At 42.0% G+C, this 22844-nt stretch overlaps 2 protein-coding genes across 4 annotated transcripts in view; one reads left to right on the top strand and one right to left on the bottom strand.

Annotated features, from left to right (window-relative positions):
* The window catches only part of LOC124863830 (growth factor receptor-bound protein 2-like), a 28324-nt gene extending 26897 nt beyond the window's left edge, over window positions 1-1427 (bottom strand). Inside the window, exon 1 of one of the 2 annotated variants that reach the window (XM_047358339.1) lies at window positions 1158-1427. The gene's annotated coding sequence lies outside the window, so the exon portion shown is untranslated. Of the gene's footprint in view, window positions 1-1084 lie in introns of both variants that reach the window. The other variant, XM_047358340.1, reaches the window with a different exon arrangement.
* A 7032-nt stretch (window positions 1428-8459) lies between these two features.
* The window catches only part of LOC124864484 (ras-associating and dilute domain-containing protein-like), a 39472-nt gene continuing 25087 nt past the window's right edge, over window positions 8460-22844 (top strand). For both annotated transcript variants that reach the window (XM_047359281.1, XM_047359282.1), the window contains exons 1-4: window positions 8460-8982; window positions 11582-11911; window positions 12741-12976; window positions 16119-16447. In XM_047359281.1, coding sequence (XP_047215237.1) covers window positions 8855-8982; window positions 11582-11911; window positions 12741-12976; window positions 16119-16447 — 1023 coding nt within the window. In that variant the 5' untranslated portion in view covers window positions 8460-8854. The remainder of the gene's footprint in view (window positions 8983-11581; window positions 11912-12740; window positions 12977-16118; window positions 16448-22844) is intronic.

Genomic DNA, 22844 nt, shown 5'->3' on the forward strand with positions numbered 1-22844 from the left:
AATGATCAGGTAAAACATTACCTCAACTGAAGTAAAAACCAAGACAAGAATCAGTAAACATGAGATGATGTTCCAAATAACTGTTAATGATCCAACATCGCAGCAGGAAGTGCCTCCCAGTTTGGATCCTTGGAAAGATTCTCTACTGAAATTCAAAGCCCTGCTAAAATAAAGCAGGGGACTTTTCACTGTTTTTGGTTGTTTTGTGGGAGATTTTTGGGGAACCCCGCCAGGCCTCACTGGATCCTTAAAAAGAAAGCGTCAAGGGCCTAAAGAGAGAATTTCTGTTTACAGAGATCCAATGTGACCCTTGTTGAACCTCCATAAAAACTTTAAAAGCTGATATGTTACCACATAAGTAATGATTCTTGAAATGAAGTAAAAAAGTAGAACAAAGCAAAGCCAAAAAACAAATGTCACTTTCATGAGCAACATAACTTGGCAACTGTAGCATTAAGGACTTTTTACAGCTAACATTCAAACAAGTTCCCCTTTTTTTCCAACCATGTGTGACAATTACCTGAACCTCTTCTGCTTTTGTTTACACCGAAAACTACAATTCAAATAAAAAAAGAAAAGATTGTTGCTGTACTGAGCTCACACTTCCTCCACCAACACAGGCTGCAGAGAAAACCGTCTTCTGTGCATCTGCTTCAGACAGAAACCACTAAATGACTTCAATAAACTCTAGAAACGTCTCGTTCTGACAAGGGGGTACTTTCTTCTCCATTTTTCCTTCATCTGTGAATCTTTTCAAAGCACTTCCCCAAAGTGTGGCATCCAACAAGTTAACAAACAAGGCCCATTAAAAGAAAATAGATTAAAAATGAGTTTAGGGAGTTTTGAGGGATATTTTTAAGATACATCCGAATCCTGATTAGACTGCACCTTATTAAGAACTATTGCTTCAAGTGATAATTGTAGACATATATACACACATTAAGGAACCAAAATAGTCTAAATATTTTTTTTACCCGAGGAACAAACACGTCGTAAATCGCTTTTAAATTGTTTCGTTCTGTCTAAGTTTCAGATGAGGGACGCAGAAGTGAGAGGCAGAAAGAAAAAGAGGAAGAGTGGTCACCTGACTTAAAAAGTCCCTTTGCGGTTTAATTCTTCGGTCAGTTTTCAGACGTTTGAAGAGCAGCTCGGCTCACCTTTCTTTTCTTGGTGCTGAAGATCTCCGGGTCTCTGGTGGGGTTTTATTCTAAGCCCAGCAGCTCCTGCATGCTGAGCGACAGCATCATTGACGGCGCAGAGAAAAACGCTTGTTGATCCAGAGTCCGTAGAAGATAAATGATGACGATGATGATATCCTGAAGAGGTGAGAGGATGAAGTCAGAAGGAGATGGTGGGAGGTGAAGGAGCGCCGTGTTTCTGATGCAGAGGCTGCATGAAGAGAGGCGCATAATAAGTTAACTTCCGTCTAAAATGAAAAAAAAAAAAAAAAAGGAGCTGATGACTTACAGCGCAGTACAGCGCCTCCTGCAGGATTTCTGCATAAGTGGCGCTCATTATTAACATAATTATCTTATACAGGGGTTGGACAATGAAACTGAAACATCTGTCATTTTAGTGTAGGAGGTTTCATGGTTAAATTGGACCAGCCTGGTAACCAGTCTTCATTGATTGCACATTGCACCAGTAAGAGCAGAGTGTGAAGGTTCAATTAGCAGGGTAAGAGCACAGTTTTGTTCAAGAGGTGTGAATACATTAGCAAGGAACTGTAAAAATGAATACAATCCTTTATTCAGTCTTGCTTTATGCAGTAATTTCAAACATAGGCCTAGATTTTGCAGTTGTATCTGATCCTGTCCTACAATTGAATCCAAACGTATCAAGTTAACATTATTTTAACTGTAAGTCACATCAAAGCTTAGATGGTAAGATGGTGATGGTTATTCCTGAATGTTCATCACAGACCTGTTTTTTCATCGTTTTCAGGAGCAGAAGCATACAAGCATTAGAGAAACTGAACATGCTGGATGTTCAGACGTCCAGGTCGGGGATCTGACGTCCCTCTTCATAACATTTTCAATGTGCTAGTTCTCTTAAAGGGTTATATCTCTGCTTGGCTTTCAGAAAAGCATAAAATGCTGCAGATATTCTCTGTTTTCTCTCATTTCATTTAAAGTTTGTGAAAACATCATTGCATTTAAATTTTTTAAAGCTAACAATTGAGCTTAAATGTACATGGTTGTCTTTCATTTATGAATCAGTTGAAGTTGTAAATATTATTTATTAGGAAATTATTATGAACAAATTATAACATAAACAAAATGTTTAAATTCTAAGTTATAAAATAAAAAATATATATCTCGTACTCGTCGTCTTCCGCTTATCCGGGACCGGGTCGCGGGGGCAGCAGACTCAGCAGAGACGCCCGGACATCCCTCTCTCCAGACACCTCCTCCAGTTCCTCCAGGGGGAGCCCAAGGCGTTCCCAGGCCAGCCGAGAGACATAGTCCCTCCAGCGTGTCCTGGGTCATCCCCTGGGCCTCCACCCGGTGGGACGTGCCTGGAACACCTCCTGAGGAAGGCATCCAGGAGGCATCCGGTATAGATGCCCGAGCCACCTCAACTAAATAATTAATATAAGAATAAATAATAAGGAATTTTATTAAAATATAAATATTATCAAATTAATTTGAAGAATAAAAACTATTATAGAAAAATAAAAAAATGCTGTTTCAAAGTGTAATAAAAATATATCAGCTTCACAGTAAGAAGGTATGAAAGGTTTTGAATCTTTGGGTTTGTTTGGGTACTTCAGTTCCTCCCCACATACCAAATACCTGCTTGGTTGACTGGCGTGAGTGTGTGTGTGTGTGTGTGTGTGTGTGTGTGTGTGTGTGTGTGTGTGTGTGCGTAGTGAATCTGCCCGTGCTGTAATGCGCCTCCTGACCATTGGTGGAGCTGAGAACATGGAACCATTTCCAGGGGTAGAAACTGTTCTCAGATGTTGGATTTGAGCTTGTCTCTGGTTAGATTCGAAGAGTGCCCAAGTCCAGTCAAGGGGAGTAACTATCCTTCTCCAGCACACCTGGATCCAGTAAATGACTCATTACCTGGCCTGTGCAGAACTGGATGACTAAATGCTGACGAGGGAATTCAGCCAAAAGTTTCAAGATAGTAGCTATTCAGGACTGGACTTGGAAACCCCTAGATTAGATGGATTTAAAAAAGGCACAAACAAAGTTCTAACAAAACTTAATGTCTAAGATAAGAGAAACTAGAACATTTTTTTACACTTTGCGTTAACATGAATGAAATCTAAAATAAGATGATAATTTAGATATGTTTTAACAGCAAACTCAACTACTGGGCCAATTTCAAGTATCATAAAATATTATTAGATGCGCTGTGCCTGGTTATGGAAATCATCCATCTTCTTAATTTCAGACATAAGAACAAGGCTCATGTTTTAGTGATAAAGGCAGATATACATTGAATATGAATCTGTCTTTATTATGGATTAACATGATTATTTAACTCTGTAAAAAATGGATCTGTTTGCCTTTAGAATACATTTGTTGTGTTGTTACTACATAAATGAACTGAAATGAAGTGACTTTGATTGCTGTGTAATTAAATTAGACAATGTAATTCATGAAAAGGTTTGCAAAACTAATATACAATGTTAAGCTTTTCTTCATTAGGACATTAAGACAGAATTTAAGGCCCAATAGAGGCACCAAGGCTGATGTTGAATTCCAGAAGGTATTGTTAAAATCATTTGAAACTTGGAAATCTAAAACTCTGTAGCAAACATGGTAGTTTGTTGTTTTGATTCATTTAAATTAAGGGTTTTCTGCTATTTTTCAAATATCATTAGCCTCATAGCAGTTTCCTAAGTCATATATGACTTTGGCAATTATCCTATGAGGCTAACGATATAAACTAAAAACCAGACCACAGTAAAAACTTATTAAAAGAACTTGTTTACATTGTGTGCCATTTAAGGTTTTTTATGTAGCAGCGTTAACGTTTTCTGCACATCCATGCATCGTAGTATCTGATTTGATGTGTGCACCATGTCCGAGCTGTTATTAGAATAAAACCACCACTGACTCCTCTTTGAGGGACTCTAACTGCTCTGGTGATCAGACTGAAGGCATCCTGAGCTGCACTCTGCACAACGACGCCGGCTGTTTCCAGGAAAGAGTGAAGAAGAGCTTCTGACCTGAATCTCCAAACCGCTCACAGTGCACACAGCAGCTGCAGGTAGATGGTTCACATCCGCCGCGCACCACGTTACTCAATACCACAAAAAGCTCTCACAGACTCACACAGAGTGGAGCTGAGCTTGAGAGGAAGTGTTGCAGGTGTAGCTGTTGGCCTACTGCTGATGATTTAACTTCCAATATCAGCTACACTGAAACTACTTCTGTGGTTATAGAAGAGCTCCAGAAGCAGCAGCACCTCGCATAAAAATAACTTGTTTAATGCCAGTCGACATGCAAATAAGTAAAAAACAGTTTCAGAAAGTCCAGAGAACTGCTGACTGAGAGCACTTTAAAGGATTACAAAACAGTCTGACTCCTGCTGAAAAATGTAAAGAAATGAAAAGTGTATTTTTTCCTTTTTCTCACGCCTGCTGTTACACCTGCTGTTTCCCGTTTACTGATAGGAGAGAGCAGTCTCCTGCTGTTACCTATTCCTGGGTTGGACCACAAAGAGAAAGTGATATTTTATAAAAAGGTTCCTGGGACCTTTGGAGGAGAAACAGGCCCACAGCATCTCAGATCCTCCACTGTGCCTAACAATGGAAAGGAGGTTCTTCACCACGCATTCATCCTTTGATTCACACCAGACCAACCTGGAGCATTGTTGAAAAGCCCATTCCTACTGTGACCAAAGCACGTAATTCAAGTTAAAGTTCCAGTAGAACTTAGCAAACTCCTAGAATTTACATATGTCATAGGGGGGACAGAAAATTAATTTTTTCCTGGCATCCCCTACAAGCAATGGGTTGGCATGTAGATATCTAATAGGTCTAATGGAGAAAATGTGACCCCAAGATGCCGCTCACAAGATGCTGCAGTTCCTCTATAGGTGAACTCTGGAGGATGTATTGTTCAGCCTTGGTTGGTGACTGTTAAAATAGTTTAGGAATGTTAATTAGCACTGACATAGATATGGGCAATTTTAGTGACTAGCTACTTTTTGGTGGAAATTTCTTTATTTGTAAAGATCAGTTTACATCTGCTTTTCCTTGGCTTTTCCATTTTAAGAGTGACTAAAATAAATCGGCCTCTGTGTCACCTCATATTTATACCACAGGGAAACAGGAAGTCAAGGTAATATGTGGCTACAACTTAACGGCCACAACAGAGACCTGGGAAGTGGAAAAGTCATGATAAAATCTGTCCACAAGATAGGAAGTCAGTATTATCTGGCTAAGCGCATTAGCAATATTAGTAAAATGATGCTTTTCTCAAAGTAAAATACAGGCACAGTGGGAACAGCAAGGCCAGTCCAGCCTTAGGCAGGTTTCTCCAAACCATCCTGGAATTCCAGGCCTTGAACCAATCCCATTGTAATTCAATTATAATTCACAGCTGCAACCGATGCATTTCTTTTTTTCACCACATCAAGTCTTTTAGGAAAAGCCTGGATATCATAAAATGAAGTTACTGCAGCTGTGATAAACATTTCTGCCACTAGGTGGTGAGCTCGATGCATAATTTGGTTACAACTAGAGAAGCAATGATTACAGTTCATTTTCTTCTGAGGAGTTTAATAAGCATTTCATGAAATATGTACAATCAATGTGGATTCCTGAAGTCAGCATAAACACCATTGATTTCAAATCATGTTCGGAAAAGGAGCAAACAGTTGTGGTTAAACGGTCATGTCAGATGGTTTAATAAAAGGAAAAGGAGATTTAAGAAAAGGATCAGAATTACATCAACTGAAAATCTTTTAAAGCAGTAATGTTTGCTACGTTCTTCAGAATAAACCATTTCTGACTCCAATCTGTTTTAATGTGGTAAAAAGCATACTTTTAATTTTTTCTCATTATAAATATTTATGTTGGGAAACAAACACTCACAATGCCAAGATAATACCTAATAAATCTTTGAGGTGACAAATGTCAGGAAGCTAGATTAAAACAGTATTAGACATGGGAATTCAGCTGATTCTGGATATCCAGGTCCATGATTGGTTTATACATTTTCTCATCTCTTTAAGATAAAAGCTTTTGTGGGGTTCAGGCTTTTATACATCCATCAATTTTCTCTACCCACTTCTTCCATACTGGGTCACAGGGGAGCTGGTGTCACCCCAGACAAGTCACCAGTCCATTACAGGGCAACACAGAGACACACAACATGTATACACACACACAATCCAGAATACCTGGAGAGGACCCACACATGCATCGGGAGAACATGCAAACTCCATGCAGAAAAACCCTTCATTCAGGACTTGAACCCAGGACCTTCTTGCTGCAAGGCAACAGTGCTACCAACTGCACCACTGTGCAGTTTGTCATGACCACATATAATTTCGTTTTAGTTCCATTTTATTTACCTGTCGTCATTTTAGTTTTGGTTTTGTTTTGGTCGACTTAATTCACAGTACATTTATTTGACTAAAACATTAGTCACAGAATAATTCCGTTTAGGTTCTGTTATATCTTATTTCTTACTAGCTATATGAAATCTTGGTAAATGGTAAATGGCCTGCACTTGTGTAGCGCTTTATCAAGTCCCCGGAGACCCCAAAGCGCTTTATACTACAACCAGTCATCCACCCATTCACACTGACGGTGGTAGACTACATTTTAACCACAGCTACCTGGAGCACACTGACAGAAGTGAGGCTGCCATACGCAGGCGCCACCAGGCCCTCTGACCACCATCAGCAGGCAAGGCAGGTGAAGTGTCTTGCCCAAGGACACAACGACTGAAACAGACAGAGCAGGGGTTCGAACCGGCAACCACAGGACGAATTCCTACCACTGTCATCGAAATCTTTTTATTGTATAACTATAATGCACACATTAACTTTATTTCAGGGTTCTAACACATTTTTCTTGAGAAAATTCTATAGTTTTCCACACCCAGCTTTTTTAGTTTTCAGTTCTGCATATTTCTAAACATTAACCTTAAACCTGCTACATTAGTAGTCAGGTCTTAACATCTTCAGGTCCCAGAATAATGAAATCAAACATGCGGAAATTGGTTTCCTTTTTTAGGTGTGGTAATGGGCGACTTCGCTGTGTTTCTGCCATGTGGACTAACTTAAATCATCTTTATTTCAATATCCAGAGCTCTGCTTGGAAATATGGACTCAAGAATCCGAGATGAAATGCAAAGCTTTGGTAAATTTACTGTACTTTGGTTATACTTCCTAAAAATAGCAGTTTGTTTGCTTTGATTAGCATTTTAGACACAGTTTTGGACCACAGGTACAATTCAGTCTGAATTTAAAGTTGTCTAAAAAAACAAAGATAGTGGCACATTAAAAAAAAACTAAATATACATGGCTAAAACAATAAAACACAGGTGTAATTTGGTAAATCAAAGGATGCCAAATCAATGAACCAATGTGGAAACCACTGGATTTATTAAGCATGATTATTAAATTCAGTCATAAAATGGAAGAAAGTCTGGAAAATCTCACTTTTCTTTTACCAATCCAGATCTTGAAAATGGTAAAAGCAAATGCCTTAATATTCCAGAGTGGAAACCCTGTTAATTCGAATTTGTTTGTTCGATGATTTTTTGAAACTTGAAAATCCTAAATAAGATTCTTAATAACAATGTGTGTCCCGGGGGCCATTTTGGGATTTTGTGTGGCCCTCCATCTCAGTGTAAGAATGGTACAAATGGAACAGGCATTTGATACAGATGGATACTTTTTTTTTATCATTTATGTGCCAAGATATTCACTGAAATGTATCTTTTTGAAATAGTAATTTTTAAGTACCATGCAACGTTTTTGTCCTTCAAAGGTCACGTATTGTTGTTGTGTTTTTTTATTTTAATCTCATGGAATCTAAAACCACAAACATCAGGTAACTTTGTCTAACAACAAGCTTGGACGCATCTATGCATTAAACCAGCCAAACCTTTTCAAAGAAGACTTACTCGTATTGCATTCTTTTTTAAATAAAAGACTAAAAACAAAACAGAAAACCTTCTATGACTCGGTTGTTTGCTTCATTAAAACACTGCGTGTTTAATTTATAGTTGATCAGGCAAAAAATAAATGAATGAATGCATTTAACAAGGACTAAAACTGTGCATCTCTGGGCTACAACCAGCGGCTCTGTTTACAGCTGCAGTCCGTGTGTTAGGTAGCCCCGCCTCCTCCGTCGGGCGTGCTCGTGACGTCACAGTAGAAGCTCGCGCTCTGAGCTCCAGCAGCGCTCAGGTTGATCCATCCAGTCCGCTCAGTCCGCGCTCCCTAACGGACCTAACGGTTCCCAACATGAACCAGCATGTAACTTCGCCGCTTCCCCAGAAACTTTCACCCACCAACGGTCTGCCGGCGTTCTCGGTCTTTCCCGCTTCCTTAACTCCAGTTTGGATTCCATCCCGAAGAAATCTGAGTTAAAACATTGAAACTGCTCCGGTTTTCCTCTTGCTGTCCAGGAATGTTAACTCACTAAGGAAACGGTTTGGATAACGGTCTGTTTAACGGTAGCGGAGGGGCTGCCGGAGTGTTTTTCTCTGCTTCTTTTCGCGACTTTTTGGAGGAATAAACTGTGTTGTGGACTGAAAACTTCTCATCTCCTACCGTCAGCTAGCCAGCAGCGGTGGTGCGGAGGGAGAATGCTATCTTCTGCTCCCATCGGCGCTCTCGCTGATTTCTTCGTGTTTATGTAGAGGCTGAAAACAAAATGATTTCGGAGGAGAGAAGCAGCCACGTAAATAAACAAGCCCTTAACTTTCCTGTGGCTTTGCTGATTCGCTCTCCCAAGAGGCGCCTGGCCAAGCTGGGGAGGAAACCCAGCAATGGATCTGTCCAGTAAGTCTAATCTAATTTAATTTAATCTAATCAACTTTTAACACTAGGTGCAACTGCCATATAAACAGCTGAAGGCACCTATTGTTCTGCCACTGCAGATCTAAACCTGCTGTTAAATACAGTGCTGTAAAAATGAATGTATCCTTCACACTTACATGTTTCAGATTATCAAACTAATTTTAATATCAGACAATATAAGCTGAGTAGCAGTGATAGGAGTTTTTAAATGATAATTTCCTTTATTACAGAGGAAAAGCTATCTAAACTAACCTGGCCTTATGTGAAAAAGCATTACCCCCTAAACCTATAATTGGTTGGCCTTAACAGCTGCCATCAAGTGCTTTCAATAACTAGCAGTGAGTCTTTTTGCATCAATTTGGAGGAATTTTGGCCCACTCTTTTTTGCAGAATTGTTTTAATCCATCCACATTTGATGAGGGGAGTTCCTGCCTCAAGTGGAGGAGTTCAAGTATCTTTGGGTCTTGTTCACAAGTGAGGGGAGAATGGAGTGGGAGATCGACAGACGGATCAGACCCAATCCCGGATGAGTGGAAAATGAGTATGAGCATCCACATTTGAGAGAATTTGAGCATGAATGACCCGTTTAGGGTAATGACACAGTATCCGATTTAGTAAAGGTCCAGACTGTGACTATGCCACTCCAAAAAACCATAATTTATTTTGTTAAGCCAATTCAGACAATGACTTGCTGGTGTGTTTTGGATCATTGTCCTACTGCAGGACCCAAGTAATCTTGAGATTAAGGAAATAAACGGATGGGTGGACCTCTAGACGAGAGCAGAATTCATGGTTCTATCAAATGTGACGAGTCGTCCCAGTCCGAAAGCAGACCATGCCACTACCATCACCATGTGATGCTCTTTTTCTAAAATGCTGGGTTAGTTTCATGCCAGATGTGACTGTACACACACCTTCCACAAAGTTCGAAAGTGGACTTGTCAGTGTGAAGAATATTTTCCTTATAGTCTTGGTGATCATCAAGATGGCAAATGTGATACGGGCCTTAATGTTTTTTGTTTTTTTTGGCCAGCAGTGGTTTTCACCTGGAAACTCTCTGTATGGTCCAATTGTGCCCAGTCTCTGTCTTATTGTTGAATGGTGAGCTCTGACCTTAACAGAGGCAAGTGAGGTCTGCAGAGCTTTAGATGTTCTATGTTTGTTACCTGCTGGATGAGTTGCCAATGTACCTTGATGGAAATTTGGTAGGGTGACCTCAGGGGTGGAAACAAAATTTCTCCATCAGCCACTGTGGCTGGTGGATAAAACTTTTAACCAGCCAATCAAACATTTTACCAGCCAATATTTTTCTCTGTGTTTAACATTTGCCCTGGTTATGAGAAATGCTCAATGGTAAACGCATGAATTATTTGCAAATCTATTTGAAATCACTGAAGGGTCTTCCTTTTTTACCGATGGCGTGAGCACTTCTAAACGGTACGTTCAGCTTTTCATGCTGGACTGTTTTCAGGCTGCCCATTCCCCTCATAGCAGCAGTTTCCTCCGGAGCTGCAATTCCTTGAATGATGTGTTTCACCTCCTTGTGTGTTGCCCTGCGATGGACTGGCGACGTGTCCAGGGTGTACCCTGCCTCTCGCCCATAGATTGCTGGAGATAGGCACCAGCTCCCCCGTGACCCACTATGGAATAAGCGGTAGAAAATGACTGACTGACCTCCTTGTGGCATGTTGAAGAATTGTTTTCCTTGATAGCCTCCCTTTTTTAATTTTTTGTGCCTAAAATTAAGTTGAAACAAACGTTGACTGGCAGCTTTCATCAAACAGGAGCATAACTCAGTCATGTAACATCTGATTGTCAGTTCTTTTCCACTGTTTTTTCTCCTCTTTAGAAAGGTTTTTGTTTTCTGCCATCCACTTAACACCAGGAATGTACACATTGCTGATGGTACTGCTCAGTTTTTCTTCTCTTTCTTATAATGGCATTAAAAGCAGGCTAGCAGCAACTCAGGCGTTTTGCTGCCCCCGACAGGTCAGTGGTGCAAATTAAACGCAGTTTTTTTTTCTGTTTTAATTGCAAACTCACCACTGTTTGGTTCAGTTCAATTCAATTCAAAAATACTTTATTAATTCCAAAGGGAAGTTAAATATTGTAGTAGCTCTTCTTCAAAGAGTTGTTGTAGATGCTGATGGCTGTGGGCAGGAAGGATCTCCTGTAGAGCTCTGTCTTACAGCACATCTGAAGAAGCCTCTGACTGAAGACACTCTTTTGTCCAATCTGTGCATCATGTGTGGCTTTCTCCAGGTTTTCCAGCTTCCTCCCACATCCAAAAAATGTTTGCATCTGTACGGGTTTAAAGTTTTTAAATGTCTGTTATTGTTGTTTAAACACCTTCTGAGGTTATCTAGAAGGTGAACCTTTTCAGCTGTTTTGTTGTAAAATTGTTGTTGGTTGAATCTGACTCGAAGACATTATTAAAACATCCTCTGATCAAGGCAAATTCTTAGTTAATACCTTGACAAAATAGTCAGTTAGAAAGTTGACTACTATTGAACATGTCTGTCAATCCGGAGAGAAGACCACTTGCAAGATGTTTACTATTTCCCCCTCTGTCTCCTCTCAGGTCCAGCAAGTCAGACAGCACTGCAGAGAGCGTTGGTGTTCGGCAGCCAGCTAAGAGCAAAATCAGACGTCACAACAACAGGCTTTCGACAGTTTTCGGCCACAGCCCCACCCTGCGGGACGGTGGCCGACGCGGCCAGACGAGGGGCAGCGGAAGCTTCACCGGAGACCTCCAGGCTGCGGATGACCCTGCCGAGCTTTCCAGCCAGCTATCTGTGCCTGGAATCCTGAAGATCTTTGGTAGCGATATCTGTCAAGGGACCCACTACAAGAGCGTGTTGGCCACCACTCATTCCAGTGCAAAGGAGCTGGTGAGGGAGGCCTTAGAGAGGTGAGAGTTTCCCATATAGTGCTCAACGTTCCACACAGACGTCTTAAAAGAGGCATGTAATCTAATTTGCTCTGAAATGTCCTTTTTGTTTATTGTGTTTCCCACCTTTTGATGTAAAGTATAATTTTAAAGTGCAAAGACAAGAATGCGTTTTTTGACATAAAAATAAAAAAATAAGTGGTGTGTGTGTGATACTCTTAAATTAAATCTAGTGCACCAAATTGTATACAAAAGTCACCTTCCTTAGTAAATAAATGTTACCTGTGGGTTCTTTAATCTGAATATAACTCTGTTCTGTTTCTGGCCTCAGAGGTTTGTTAGAGAACATCAGATAACAAACAGCATCATAAAGACCAAGATACACAGCAGGCGGGTCAGGGAGAAAGTTCTAGAGACGTTTAAAGCGGGATTAGGTTTTGACACAGTAAAAAACAACAGAAAACAACTGAACTCCAGGAAGTCTTGGTTTGAAGACAACCATTACATGTCCAGTGTGCACTTTGTTACAGACCAGGTACAATGTCCTCTGGCTTTCCAACATACATGCAAAATGCAATGTGTGAAGGAAATCCAAAACTTTGAAACACGGTGGTGGCCGCATCATGCTGTGGAGATGCTGGGTTTTTTTCAATGTGAAAATCTTTGAATACTTTCATAGAGGTTTGTACAGGAGTTTTTACAATTAAAAAAGCTTTACTACCATTCTAGCTCAGACATTATGGCTTTTAAAAAGTTAACTATGATCTTCAAACTCAAAACCAGTAAAGGTCTTCCACTATCTTCCGCTACCACAATCCTCCTGCCTGAAAGATGTGCTTTTGTCGTTCAGGTACTGTCTGGAAAAAGAAGACGCCAATGACTATGTGCTGTGTGATGTGATTGGTCAGACGGGGGCTGATAATCAGTGGAAGAGGGAGTGCTTCAGAGTGGTGGGTGACAATGAGAGGCCCCTCATGCTCCAGTCCTTGTGGAAGCCCAAGGAAGGCTTCTTCAGAAGATTTGAGATCCAGCTGTGCTCCACTGTTGAACAGCAGAGCTTGAAGGATAGAGACACAATCACAGCAGGTATACTCACCACTTCACACATATTGTTCAGAATAATGTGTAGTACCATTGTTGGTGTGACGAGTCTAAGTGATCCCAGCATCTCTACCTCTGGATAATCAATCACTCTGTCTCTGCATGGGAAGCCTTTAGCCTTGTCTCTTATTGCCGGCTAACTGCCATTATTGTCCTGCTTATCACCAGCTATAAAAGGGGAGATGGCAGGCATGTTGGACTGCTCAGGAGGAAACAAAGGCTGCAATGAGGGATAGAGAGGGTCACTCAAGCGCTGCTCTTATCTTTCAAGGGCCAGTAGAGCCTCCATGAATCATCAAGGAGTTGAGCAGCTCTTTTAAGAGGGCCTGTAGCTGTTACTGCGGTGTTATTCTCAATCAGAGCTCACTGCCTGCATGCAGGGGACTGTGAAGGCTCGTTGACTTTGGCTCAAGTCTGGAGGCCTCATTTGCATTGGGATTGGTACATTCTGACTTTTGAATCTTGTCTTGAATTTCAGGGTTCCTGTACAGTCGTGAATAGTCTGGAGAAGTATGGAATTGATTTGACCATTTTCCAGGTCTGAATGAGAAAAATAACATTTAGTTTGCAAAACACATTAAAAAACAAATTTCATTTTCTAAAAAGTGAAAATCTTGGTCACTAAAAAGAAATGTTTTTTTAAAATTATTATTTATTATTATTAAATGTCAGTCAGCTATCACATGTCATTTTTATCATCAGTATGTTGGTTTTATATTTTTGGTAGAGAACCCACAGATAGGCATGGCCTGATTAAGGAAAGGTCTGAAAAGGATCTGGGCACGTTTTCTCCCCGTTGTTCTGCCTCTGCCTGTGTTTCTGCACATCTCAGTGAGTTTGTTCTAGAGCTCAGGATCAAAAGAACTAAATGGATGTTCAGCTCCAGTACTGGGAACGCTGGGTAAGCAGGTCTCTGACGTCATGAGGGTTCAGACAACCACTATTTAGCTCTGAAACTCTCATTCTGATTGTTTATTGGGCTCTTAAACATGTTTTATGTAGTAAACATCTCTCTTGAGATTATTTTCTTCTGGCATGGAGCTGGAGTTTAGTTTGGGAAAAGACAAATTTCTAGGAAATGTTCTGGTTTCACATGTACAGATGACCTGTCAAAGTGAGAACTGTTTTGCACTTTTTGTTTGTAAATTTATTGGGTTTTTAATTGTTTTATAGTAGTCTTTTTAACATTATATGCTTATAAGTAATAATAATAATAAAAGGTAATGATAATAAAAAGGTACTCATATTTAATAAGGAAAGGTTTAAATTTCTTACAGAATCCTTGAAAAGCAGCAAAGTGAAGCCAAAAGCCTCCGTTACAACAGTTAATGCCCCTAATGAGTGATAATAACTGATGTTACTGGGTTGCTATAGTTACCATATGCATTATCCTCCGATGATTAGTCCAGTCATCTTAGTTCTGCTCAGACTTCTGTAGACTGTTCCTGTGGATGTTTTAATGTCTCATACAATGGATATGTTGTGCATAAGGAACCCCTCTACCAGCCTGATGACATTTAAAATTCTCATTATAGCCACAAGATGAAATGCAAACCAACCAGCGTGTCAGAAATGTACCTGCTTTAGTTTTCATTGTTCTGAGGCATATGATCTGCCTTGTTCTCTCATCATCACTCTCCCCTCTCTGTGCAGGAAATCTGTCCTTTACCTCTGTGGGGTTTTTGGGCACAGAGCCCATTCTGTCAGAGCACTGCTGAACAATGTAGAAAACACCCATTTCCACAACTGATAGGAGGAGCAGAGAGTCGGGTGTGAAGCCCGGCTGTCTGGACATTCCACTGCGCTTAATGGCTCCAGCAAAGCTGAATAGTGTTTGTGTTACGTCAGACCGACGGGGCGATTGTTGATATCAGATAGACGAGGCCACATTTCACTTTCCTCCCTGCACATTAACCCTGTTTTCCTCTGGTTCTGTTGTGTTTGAATCTGCGCCAGTTCAGTCAAGCATTATGATTGAGCCGGTTTGGTTTACCAAGGCAATTTCAGGGGAATTTCGGCCACTGTAAACAAGATTTCATAAACAAAAGTTCTCTTCATTTGTTTTTTTTTCTCTTTTAAAGAATTTTGCTGAGTTAAATGGTCCAGAGATGTAAGGATGTTCACCTTCCAGCAGGGCAACCATCTTAACATGGTTTGGATTGAAGTATACTTGTGTTATAATGGTCCATTCAATGTTGGTAGAGATATTAAATGCATGCAACACTCTTCGATTTTTATTTGTAAGAAGGTTGAAAACTCTTCATCATTTGGTTGTAATGTGACCAAATGTGGAATGGTTCAAGGGGTATGAATAGTTTTGGATTAAAGCATATTCATTTGTTAGAATGGCCCAGTCAAAGTCCAGACCTGAATCTAACTGTCTTTGGCAAGACCTGAAAACTGATGTTCACAGATGCTCTCCATCTAATCTGACTAAGATTGGGTTAATTTGCAGGAGGAATGAGGTAAAATCCCCATCTCTAGATGTGCAAACCTGGTAGAGATATACTGCAATAGACTTGCTGCTGTTATTGCAGCCAGAGGTGGTTCTACAAAGTAGGGTGCTGAATGCCGCACATTTCAGATTTAAAAAATGTGGAATACCATGTATCATTTTTTCTAAATCTTCACAATTACAGATTTATTTTTTCCGTCTCGTAAAATTAATATATGTTGAAGTTTGTGTTTCTAACGTGACACAATGGGGAAAGGTTCACAGAGTGTGGATAGTCATCAATGCAATTTTATTTAAAAAATGCACTTTCTGGTAGATGGCATGTTCTAAGTGCTGTGCTTCCACTTACTGCACACTAATCATAGATTTGGCCCATCAGATGGACTTGAGATGCTAAAGCTCTTGGAGAGCGCTAGAAATATGAAGATGAAAGAAAAGTCTGAGAACAATGAAGAAAATAAGGGCTAATCACAACAGTGCAGCCCTCATAATGCAGACAGATGGAAGACAGTCGAATAATTTAACAACCAACGTGGCGATTACAATCCAGAACCAAATGGGCACCGACCTCTGCGCTTGGTGCTGCTTATTTAGATTCAAAAGTTGATTTTAAATATTTTAGATGGTGACGCTTTTGACAGAAAGTAACATGATGCCTCTTTGTCATTCCAGGGCTCAATGCTCAGGCTCGTAAGCTGCAGAAGAACCGGTCCAGAGTGACCTCCCTGTTCGTGGACAGCTGCGGGGAGGACACAGATGGACTCGGCTTCTGGAGGAGCCTGAGTGAGATGGACCTGTCTGCGATGGGGAAGGATGCCAACCGGGCCCAACAGAGCGCGCTCAGAGAGGACCCAGAGGCTGAGGCTGACAAGGACGTGCTACGGCTCGGCATGGAGAAGGAAGAGACGGAGAGTAGTGACGACAACACCACCCAGTACTCCATCCACCCACCCTTTGACTTCCCTTACTTCCTCCTACTGCAAGGCTATAGTCACAGACAGGTGAGGGTTATTGATCACTAAATCAGAATCAGAAAAGCTTTATTGCCAAGTACGTTTTTGGACATACAAGGAATTTGTTTTGGCGTAGTCGGTGCAATACAGTACAAATTAAACAGTATAAACATATCTACAATATAATATAAATATATGTGCACAGTTTTAAGTGAGTGAGAGTAAATATAGAGCAGTATAAGATGCAAGAGCAATACAACAGTGCAGGTGATCATTGTGCAAGTAAAGCAGCAGTCCATGCTGAGCGTTAATGTAACGCATAGAGTTACAGGTTACAGGTGTCCTGTCAGCAAAAAAAAAAAGGGGGGGGGGGGAGTCAGTGTGGTTTCCGGGCTTTGTTAACCAGGCTGGTGGCAGATGGGAAAAAACTGTTCTTGTGGCGTGAGGTTTTGGTCCAGATGGACCGCAGCCTCCTGCCAGAGGGGAGAGTCTCAAAGAGTCTGTGACCGGGGTGGGAGGGATCAGCCAGAATCTTCCCTGCTCGCTTCAGGGTCCTGGAGGTGTACAGTTCCTGGAGCGACAGTAGACTGCAGCCAATCACCTTCTCAGCAGACCGAATGACACGCTGCAGCCTGCCCTTATCCTTGGCTGTAGCAGCGGCGTACCAGATGGTGATGGAGGAGGTGAGGATGGACTCAAAGGATGGCTGTGTAGAAGTGCACCATCATAGTCTTTGGCAGGTTGAATTTCTTCAGCTGCCGCAGGAAGAACATCCTCTGCTGGGCTTTCTTGATGAGGGAGCTGATGTTTGGCTCCCACTTGAGATCCTGGGAGATGATGGTTCCCAGGAAGCGGAAAGATTCCACAGTGTCAATTGTGGAGTCACAGAGGGTGATGGGGGCAGGTGGGGCTGGGTTCTGCCTGAAGTCCACAACCATCTCCACTGTCTTTAGAGCGTTGAGCTCAAGGTTGTTCTGGCTGCACCAGTCCAACAGATGGTCCACCTCCCATCTGTACGCGGACTCGTCACCATCAGAGATGAGTCCGATCAGGGTGGTGTCGTCCGCAAACTTCAGAAGCTTGACAGACTGGTGACTGGAGGTGCAGCTGTTGGTGTACAGGGAGAAGAGCAGAGGAGAGAGAACACAGCCTTGGGGGGAACCGGTGCTGATGGTCAGGGAGTCAGAGACGTGCTTCCCCAGCCTCACGCGCTGCTTCCTGTCAGACAGGAAGTCAGTGATCCACCTGCAGGTGGAGTCGGGCACACTCAGCTGGGAGAGTTTCTCCTGGAGCAGAACTGGGACGATGGTGTTGAAGGCAGAGCTGAAATCCACAAACAGGATCCTGGCATAGGTTCCTGTGGAGTCCAGGTGCCGGAGGATGAAGTGAAGGGCTAGGTTGACTGCATCATCTACAGACCTGTTGGCTCTGTAGGCAAACTGCAGGGGGTCCAGGAGGGGGTCGGTGATGTCTTTTAGGTGTGAGAGCACAAGGCGCTCAAAGGACTTCATCACCACAGAGGTCAGGGCGACGGGTCTGAAGTCATTAAGACCTGTGGTCCTTGGCGTCTTGGGAACAGAGACGATGGTGGAGGACTTGAAGCAGGCTGGCACATGACATGTCTCCAGTGAGGTGTTAAAAATGTCTGTGAAGACTGGAGACAGCTGATCAGCGCAGTGCTTCAGGCTGGCTGGTGAGACAGAATCCGGACCAGCAGCTTTCCGGGGGTTCTGTCTCCTGAAGAGTTTGTTTACGTCCCTCTCCTGGATGGAAAGAGCCGTCCTCGGCGTGGGTAGGGGGCTGGTGGGGGGGGAACTTCAGGGTGGGGGTTGGAGGTGCCAAGGCCCCTCTTGAGGTTGGAGAGATGGGGGTGGTGGATTGTGGCTGCAGCTGTTGGGGGGCGTCGTGGGAGATGGTTGCAGGACTGTCCCTTTGTCTTTCAAAGCGGCAGTAGAACTCGTTCAGGTCGTTGGCGAGGCGTCGGTCGTTGATGGAGTGGGGGGCTTTCGGCTTGTAGTTGGTGATTTGCTTGAGCCCTTTCCAGACAGACGCAGAGTGGTTGGCTGAGAACTGGTTTTGGAGCTTCTCAGAGTACAGTCGTTTGGCCTCTTTCACTGCCTTGCCAAACTTGTACTTTGCCTCTCTGTATATGTCTTTGTCCCCACTCCTGAAGGCCTCTTCCTTATCCAGTCTTAACCTTCTGAGTTTAGCTTTGAACCAGGGTTTGTCGTTGTTGTAACTCACCCTGGTGCATGATGGTACACAGCTGTCCTCACAGAAGCTGATGTAGGAAGTCACAGCCTCTGTGTACTCGTCCAGACTGTTGGTAGTAGTCCTGAACACATCCCAGTCTGTACAGCCTAAACACGCCTGGAGATTCTCCACAGCCTCACTGCTCCACTTCCTTGTCGTCCTCACCACAGGTTTGCAGAGCTTTAGTTTCTGCCTGTATGCAGGAATCAGGTGGACCATGATGTGGTCGGATTGGCCCAGTGCAGCACGTGGGACGGCGTGATGGTGGTGTAACAGTGATCCAGAATGTTGTCCTCTCTGATCGGACATTTTATAAACTGTCTATATTTGGGGAGTTCGTGGGTCAGATTACCTTTGTTAAAGTCGCCAACGACGATTACTAAGGAGTCCGGGTTGGTCCGCTCCACACTCAGTATCTGGTCGGTGAGCATGCGCTGTGCGACCTGCACGTTAGCAGGTGGGATGTAAACACCGACCAGGATGAACGAAGCGAACTCACGGGGGGAATAGAAAGGCTTACAGTTTATGATGAAGGCTTCCAGGTCTGGAGAACAGTGCTGCTGAATCACTGTCACGTCGTTGCACCAACCACTGTTGAGGTAAAAACAGATTCCTCCACCTTTCGCTTTGCCGGAGAGTTCCGTGTCTCTGTCCGCTCTGTAGAGCTGGAATCCTGCCAGCTGCAGCGCAGAGTCTGGTATTAATCCACACAGCCACGTCTCCGTGAAGCACAAAACTGCCGATGAATAAAAGTCCCTGTTTTTCCCCAACAGCAGTTGTAGTTCGTCAACTTTGTTGGGAAGTGAGCGCACGTTAGAGAGAAATATTCCAGGTAACGGTGTTCGTAGTCCACGCTGGCGAAGTCGTACCAGCACCCCAGCCCGTTTCCCTCTCTTCCGGCGTTTCACTGCGTGAACAAAGGTGAGCGCACCTTTGACCAGAATGTCTAAAAATTCCAGAGCAGTAGGTAGAAAAGTTGGAAATAACTCCTCTGGTGTAGAAGCCCTGATGTTCATGAGTTCTTCTCTGGTGAGAGAGCTCCGGGTACCATCACAGAAGACCGTTTTAAAGCAAAAAACAAAACAAAACAATGAGCACCAACACGCCGAGGCGACCATCTGCGGCGCCATCATACTTTTCAATCAATGTTTAAATTCTCTTTTTAAGTGAAATGTTTATCTGGACCCAAAGCAGCAGAGAATAGACCATCCTTTATATTAATATTCCGACATATTACTTAGCTTGTTGTCCAAAACTTGTGTTTTCATAAAATATGAGATTAACTGTCTCTCGCAGCTCTAATGATGACCATCAACAAGCATTAAAAAAGTCTGGGTATTTAGGATGATTTTGAATTCATCTTAGGTGGATTCATTTTATAAGGAAGCACATGAAAAAACACAAAATGCTAGAGATTAGAGATTAGTGCCAGATTTCTGATTTCTCTTTAAGAAGTATTATTAAAATTGTTCATAACATTTCTTCCTAGCCTTCCTGCCATCAGATGTCATTAATTAATAAAACTGTTATCAGAGTAAATGCCCCAGCATGTGTTAGAGAGGTGACGTAAAACAAAACGATGATTTAAGCTAACTCTGTGTGTATCTCCTAGAGGACGCAGACCCTCATCTTAACACTAAGACTCCTGAAAAGCTGCCAACATTTACAAATCCAGCAGGTTCCATGAAGATCCAAATAACCCAAAGACTATTTTCCAACTGTTGTCTGATAATGTTTCAGTCATACATTTAGTGTAGGGTTTGTATCAGGGAGCTATGAGCATTAACAGATGTATTGTGAATTTTAAAATACTTTCATGACAAACAAGCTTTAATCTTTTATTGAAATAAATACCATAAAAAACTGCTAAGATTTTAAGTCCGAATCGCCCATCTCTAGCTCCGGGTCAGTTTGTCACTTTGACTAAACATGATGGGTATGAACTGATGTGCTTTTACAGACTGCTAAAGGTTTTCTGCTTCCTCTGACATCCTTTTTAAACCACTAACTGATCCTAAAAAACCTGACTTTATGTCTTCTTCCTGCAGTAAAAACCTGCCGAGAATTGTTTAGTGCAACCCGGTATCACTCAGATGTGGTGCGTTCACTAACTGTAAAAAGATCTGATTTTTGAGTTTTTGATTTGCCAGTTAAAGGTCAGGACCAGGCAAGTCATCTGATTGTATTCACCGGCTGATTTCTCTATGCATGACTAGGAAAATGAGTTTTTATGTTTTCAACATGACATAAAGGTTTAAAAGCACAGTTTTTCAATTAAGATGGCCTCACAAGAAGTCATTTGTGCTGAAGACATTGGTCATATATCCAGACTCTAGTGGCATACCACAAATCTCTGAATGTGAATGTAGAATCCTGAAGGAGCATTGTCTAAGTCTGATAACGACTACTTTCTGCAGTAGAGTATATCTGGTGTTTGAATGATGAAAGGACGTGTTGCGTTATAATTTATCTTGTGTCTAACTCTGCACGCTGAAAGTTAGTTGCCCAGAAGAACGCAGCGATCTAAGCTGCGACTTTAGTAAATCACTGCTGACAAGCCAAGCTTCACAGTGACAACAAGGTGGAAACAAGTGCATTAGAGTGTTGGATTAACATCTGCTAATCCCTGAGCCTCAGAGTCAGACTCTGGTTACCTGTGTTGAAAGAAGACTGGGACTTCTGCCTCTCAGAATGGATTTCTCAGGAGGAGTAAATAGACCAGGAGATCTCAGTATTCCCTACAGAATAACTAGTCAGTCATTTTGTCCCCACATGAGTACAATAAAGAAACCCTCCAGAATGTTTGGCAAAATGTGACTATTCTCAGACCGTGACCACAAACTGCAACCAACATACTTGGATACCTCACCAGTGTTAGAACGTTGTTTCCTTGCCCTAACTGGTCGACTCAAGCCACTTTCCTACATTACAAACCAGAGAGGGGGGCTCACTCCCAGTACCAGGATGTTTTGGGTTTTTTTGCAATGTGTTTATCCCTGCTGCTGGAGGAGATTGCTGACTGTGCAGGATACTAGAAGCTCTGTGGCTTGCTGAGAGCTGAGGCTGGCCTGGTCCTTTCTTCTGACTGGAGGTCAAAAGCAGTGCCAAGACAAAGAAACAAGGCTTGTCTGTGTTTTGTCAGTTGACATGAAACAGGAACCGAAAACTGCTGTTTAGCGTTGTTATTAATGATGTGTTGTCACAGGCTGACTAAAGGAAGAAAAAAGTAGCTAGGTTTTCAGCTGACTACTATTTTAATCCCTGCCTGAAATGATGGAAGGCCTGTGGAGATTTACTGGACCTAAATCAGTATCTATTAAGCAGTGCATGGCAGAATAGAACAAAAATCCCACTTAATCCATTAAAATAGATATTCTTGACAAACTGAATGCAAAAAACTAATTTCAACTAAAAGTGCTTCATCATTTGATTTGAAACTTCTCCATTGGCCTTTTGTGTTAAAGATGTTACACATTAACTGCTCGACTTTAACCAGCACCAATGATAAACTGTCATCACCTTACTAATAGTCTTACAGTGGTGACCCTGAGGTCAGAGATATCAGCAACATCTCACCTGTAAGCTCTTCTACTCTTGTCTGGCCTCGTGCTGCCAGTTCAGGTCGTACTGTTACCAGCTTAACCTGTTGCTGTTTCTGTGCACACCGCTGGTTGACTTCCAGACTGTTACACAAGGGAATCGATCCCACGTCACACACTGACAGATTTACAGTGTGCGTAAAGTACGGTGGATTAGCAGTCAATAATGGTGACCAACATCATGTTTAAATCTACGATGGTTTCCAACTTAATGGTATTTTAATTACTGAAATGATGAGAAAAGGAAATATCACTGACTTTATTGTGTTTATTTTAACCAAATAATCAGTATTTACTTTAATGTGGTATGACCTTTGTTTTGTACTTGGTGTTTAATTCAGGGTCTTTAATGGAAACCCAAAACTTTTTTATAGGGCTTTTCCTTTCGGGTGTTTTTGTCCCCAGTACTGAACATTTAGGAGTATGCGTCGGCTCTTCATCGTTAACACAGGTTAACTTTGTTAAGAAAGCTGCTGTAATGTTCTAACAACACGTCACTTAATACATACATAGGTTCATAATTTCTTTCTGACTCGTCGCATAAAGCTACAGTCTTAAATATGCTCATGTCTTTTACGTTAGCGCTAGGCTAG

The sequence above is a fragment of the Girardinichthys multiradiatus genome, chromosome Y (assembly GCF_021462225.1).
Source record: "Girardinichthys multiradiatus isolate DD_20200921_A chromosome Y, DD_fGirMul_XY1, whole genome shotgun sequence".
NCBI classification, from domain to species: domain Eukaryota; kingdom Metazoa; phylum Chordata; class Actinopteri; order Cyprinodontiformes; family Goodeidae; genus Girardinichthys; species Girardinichthys multiradiatus.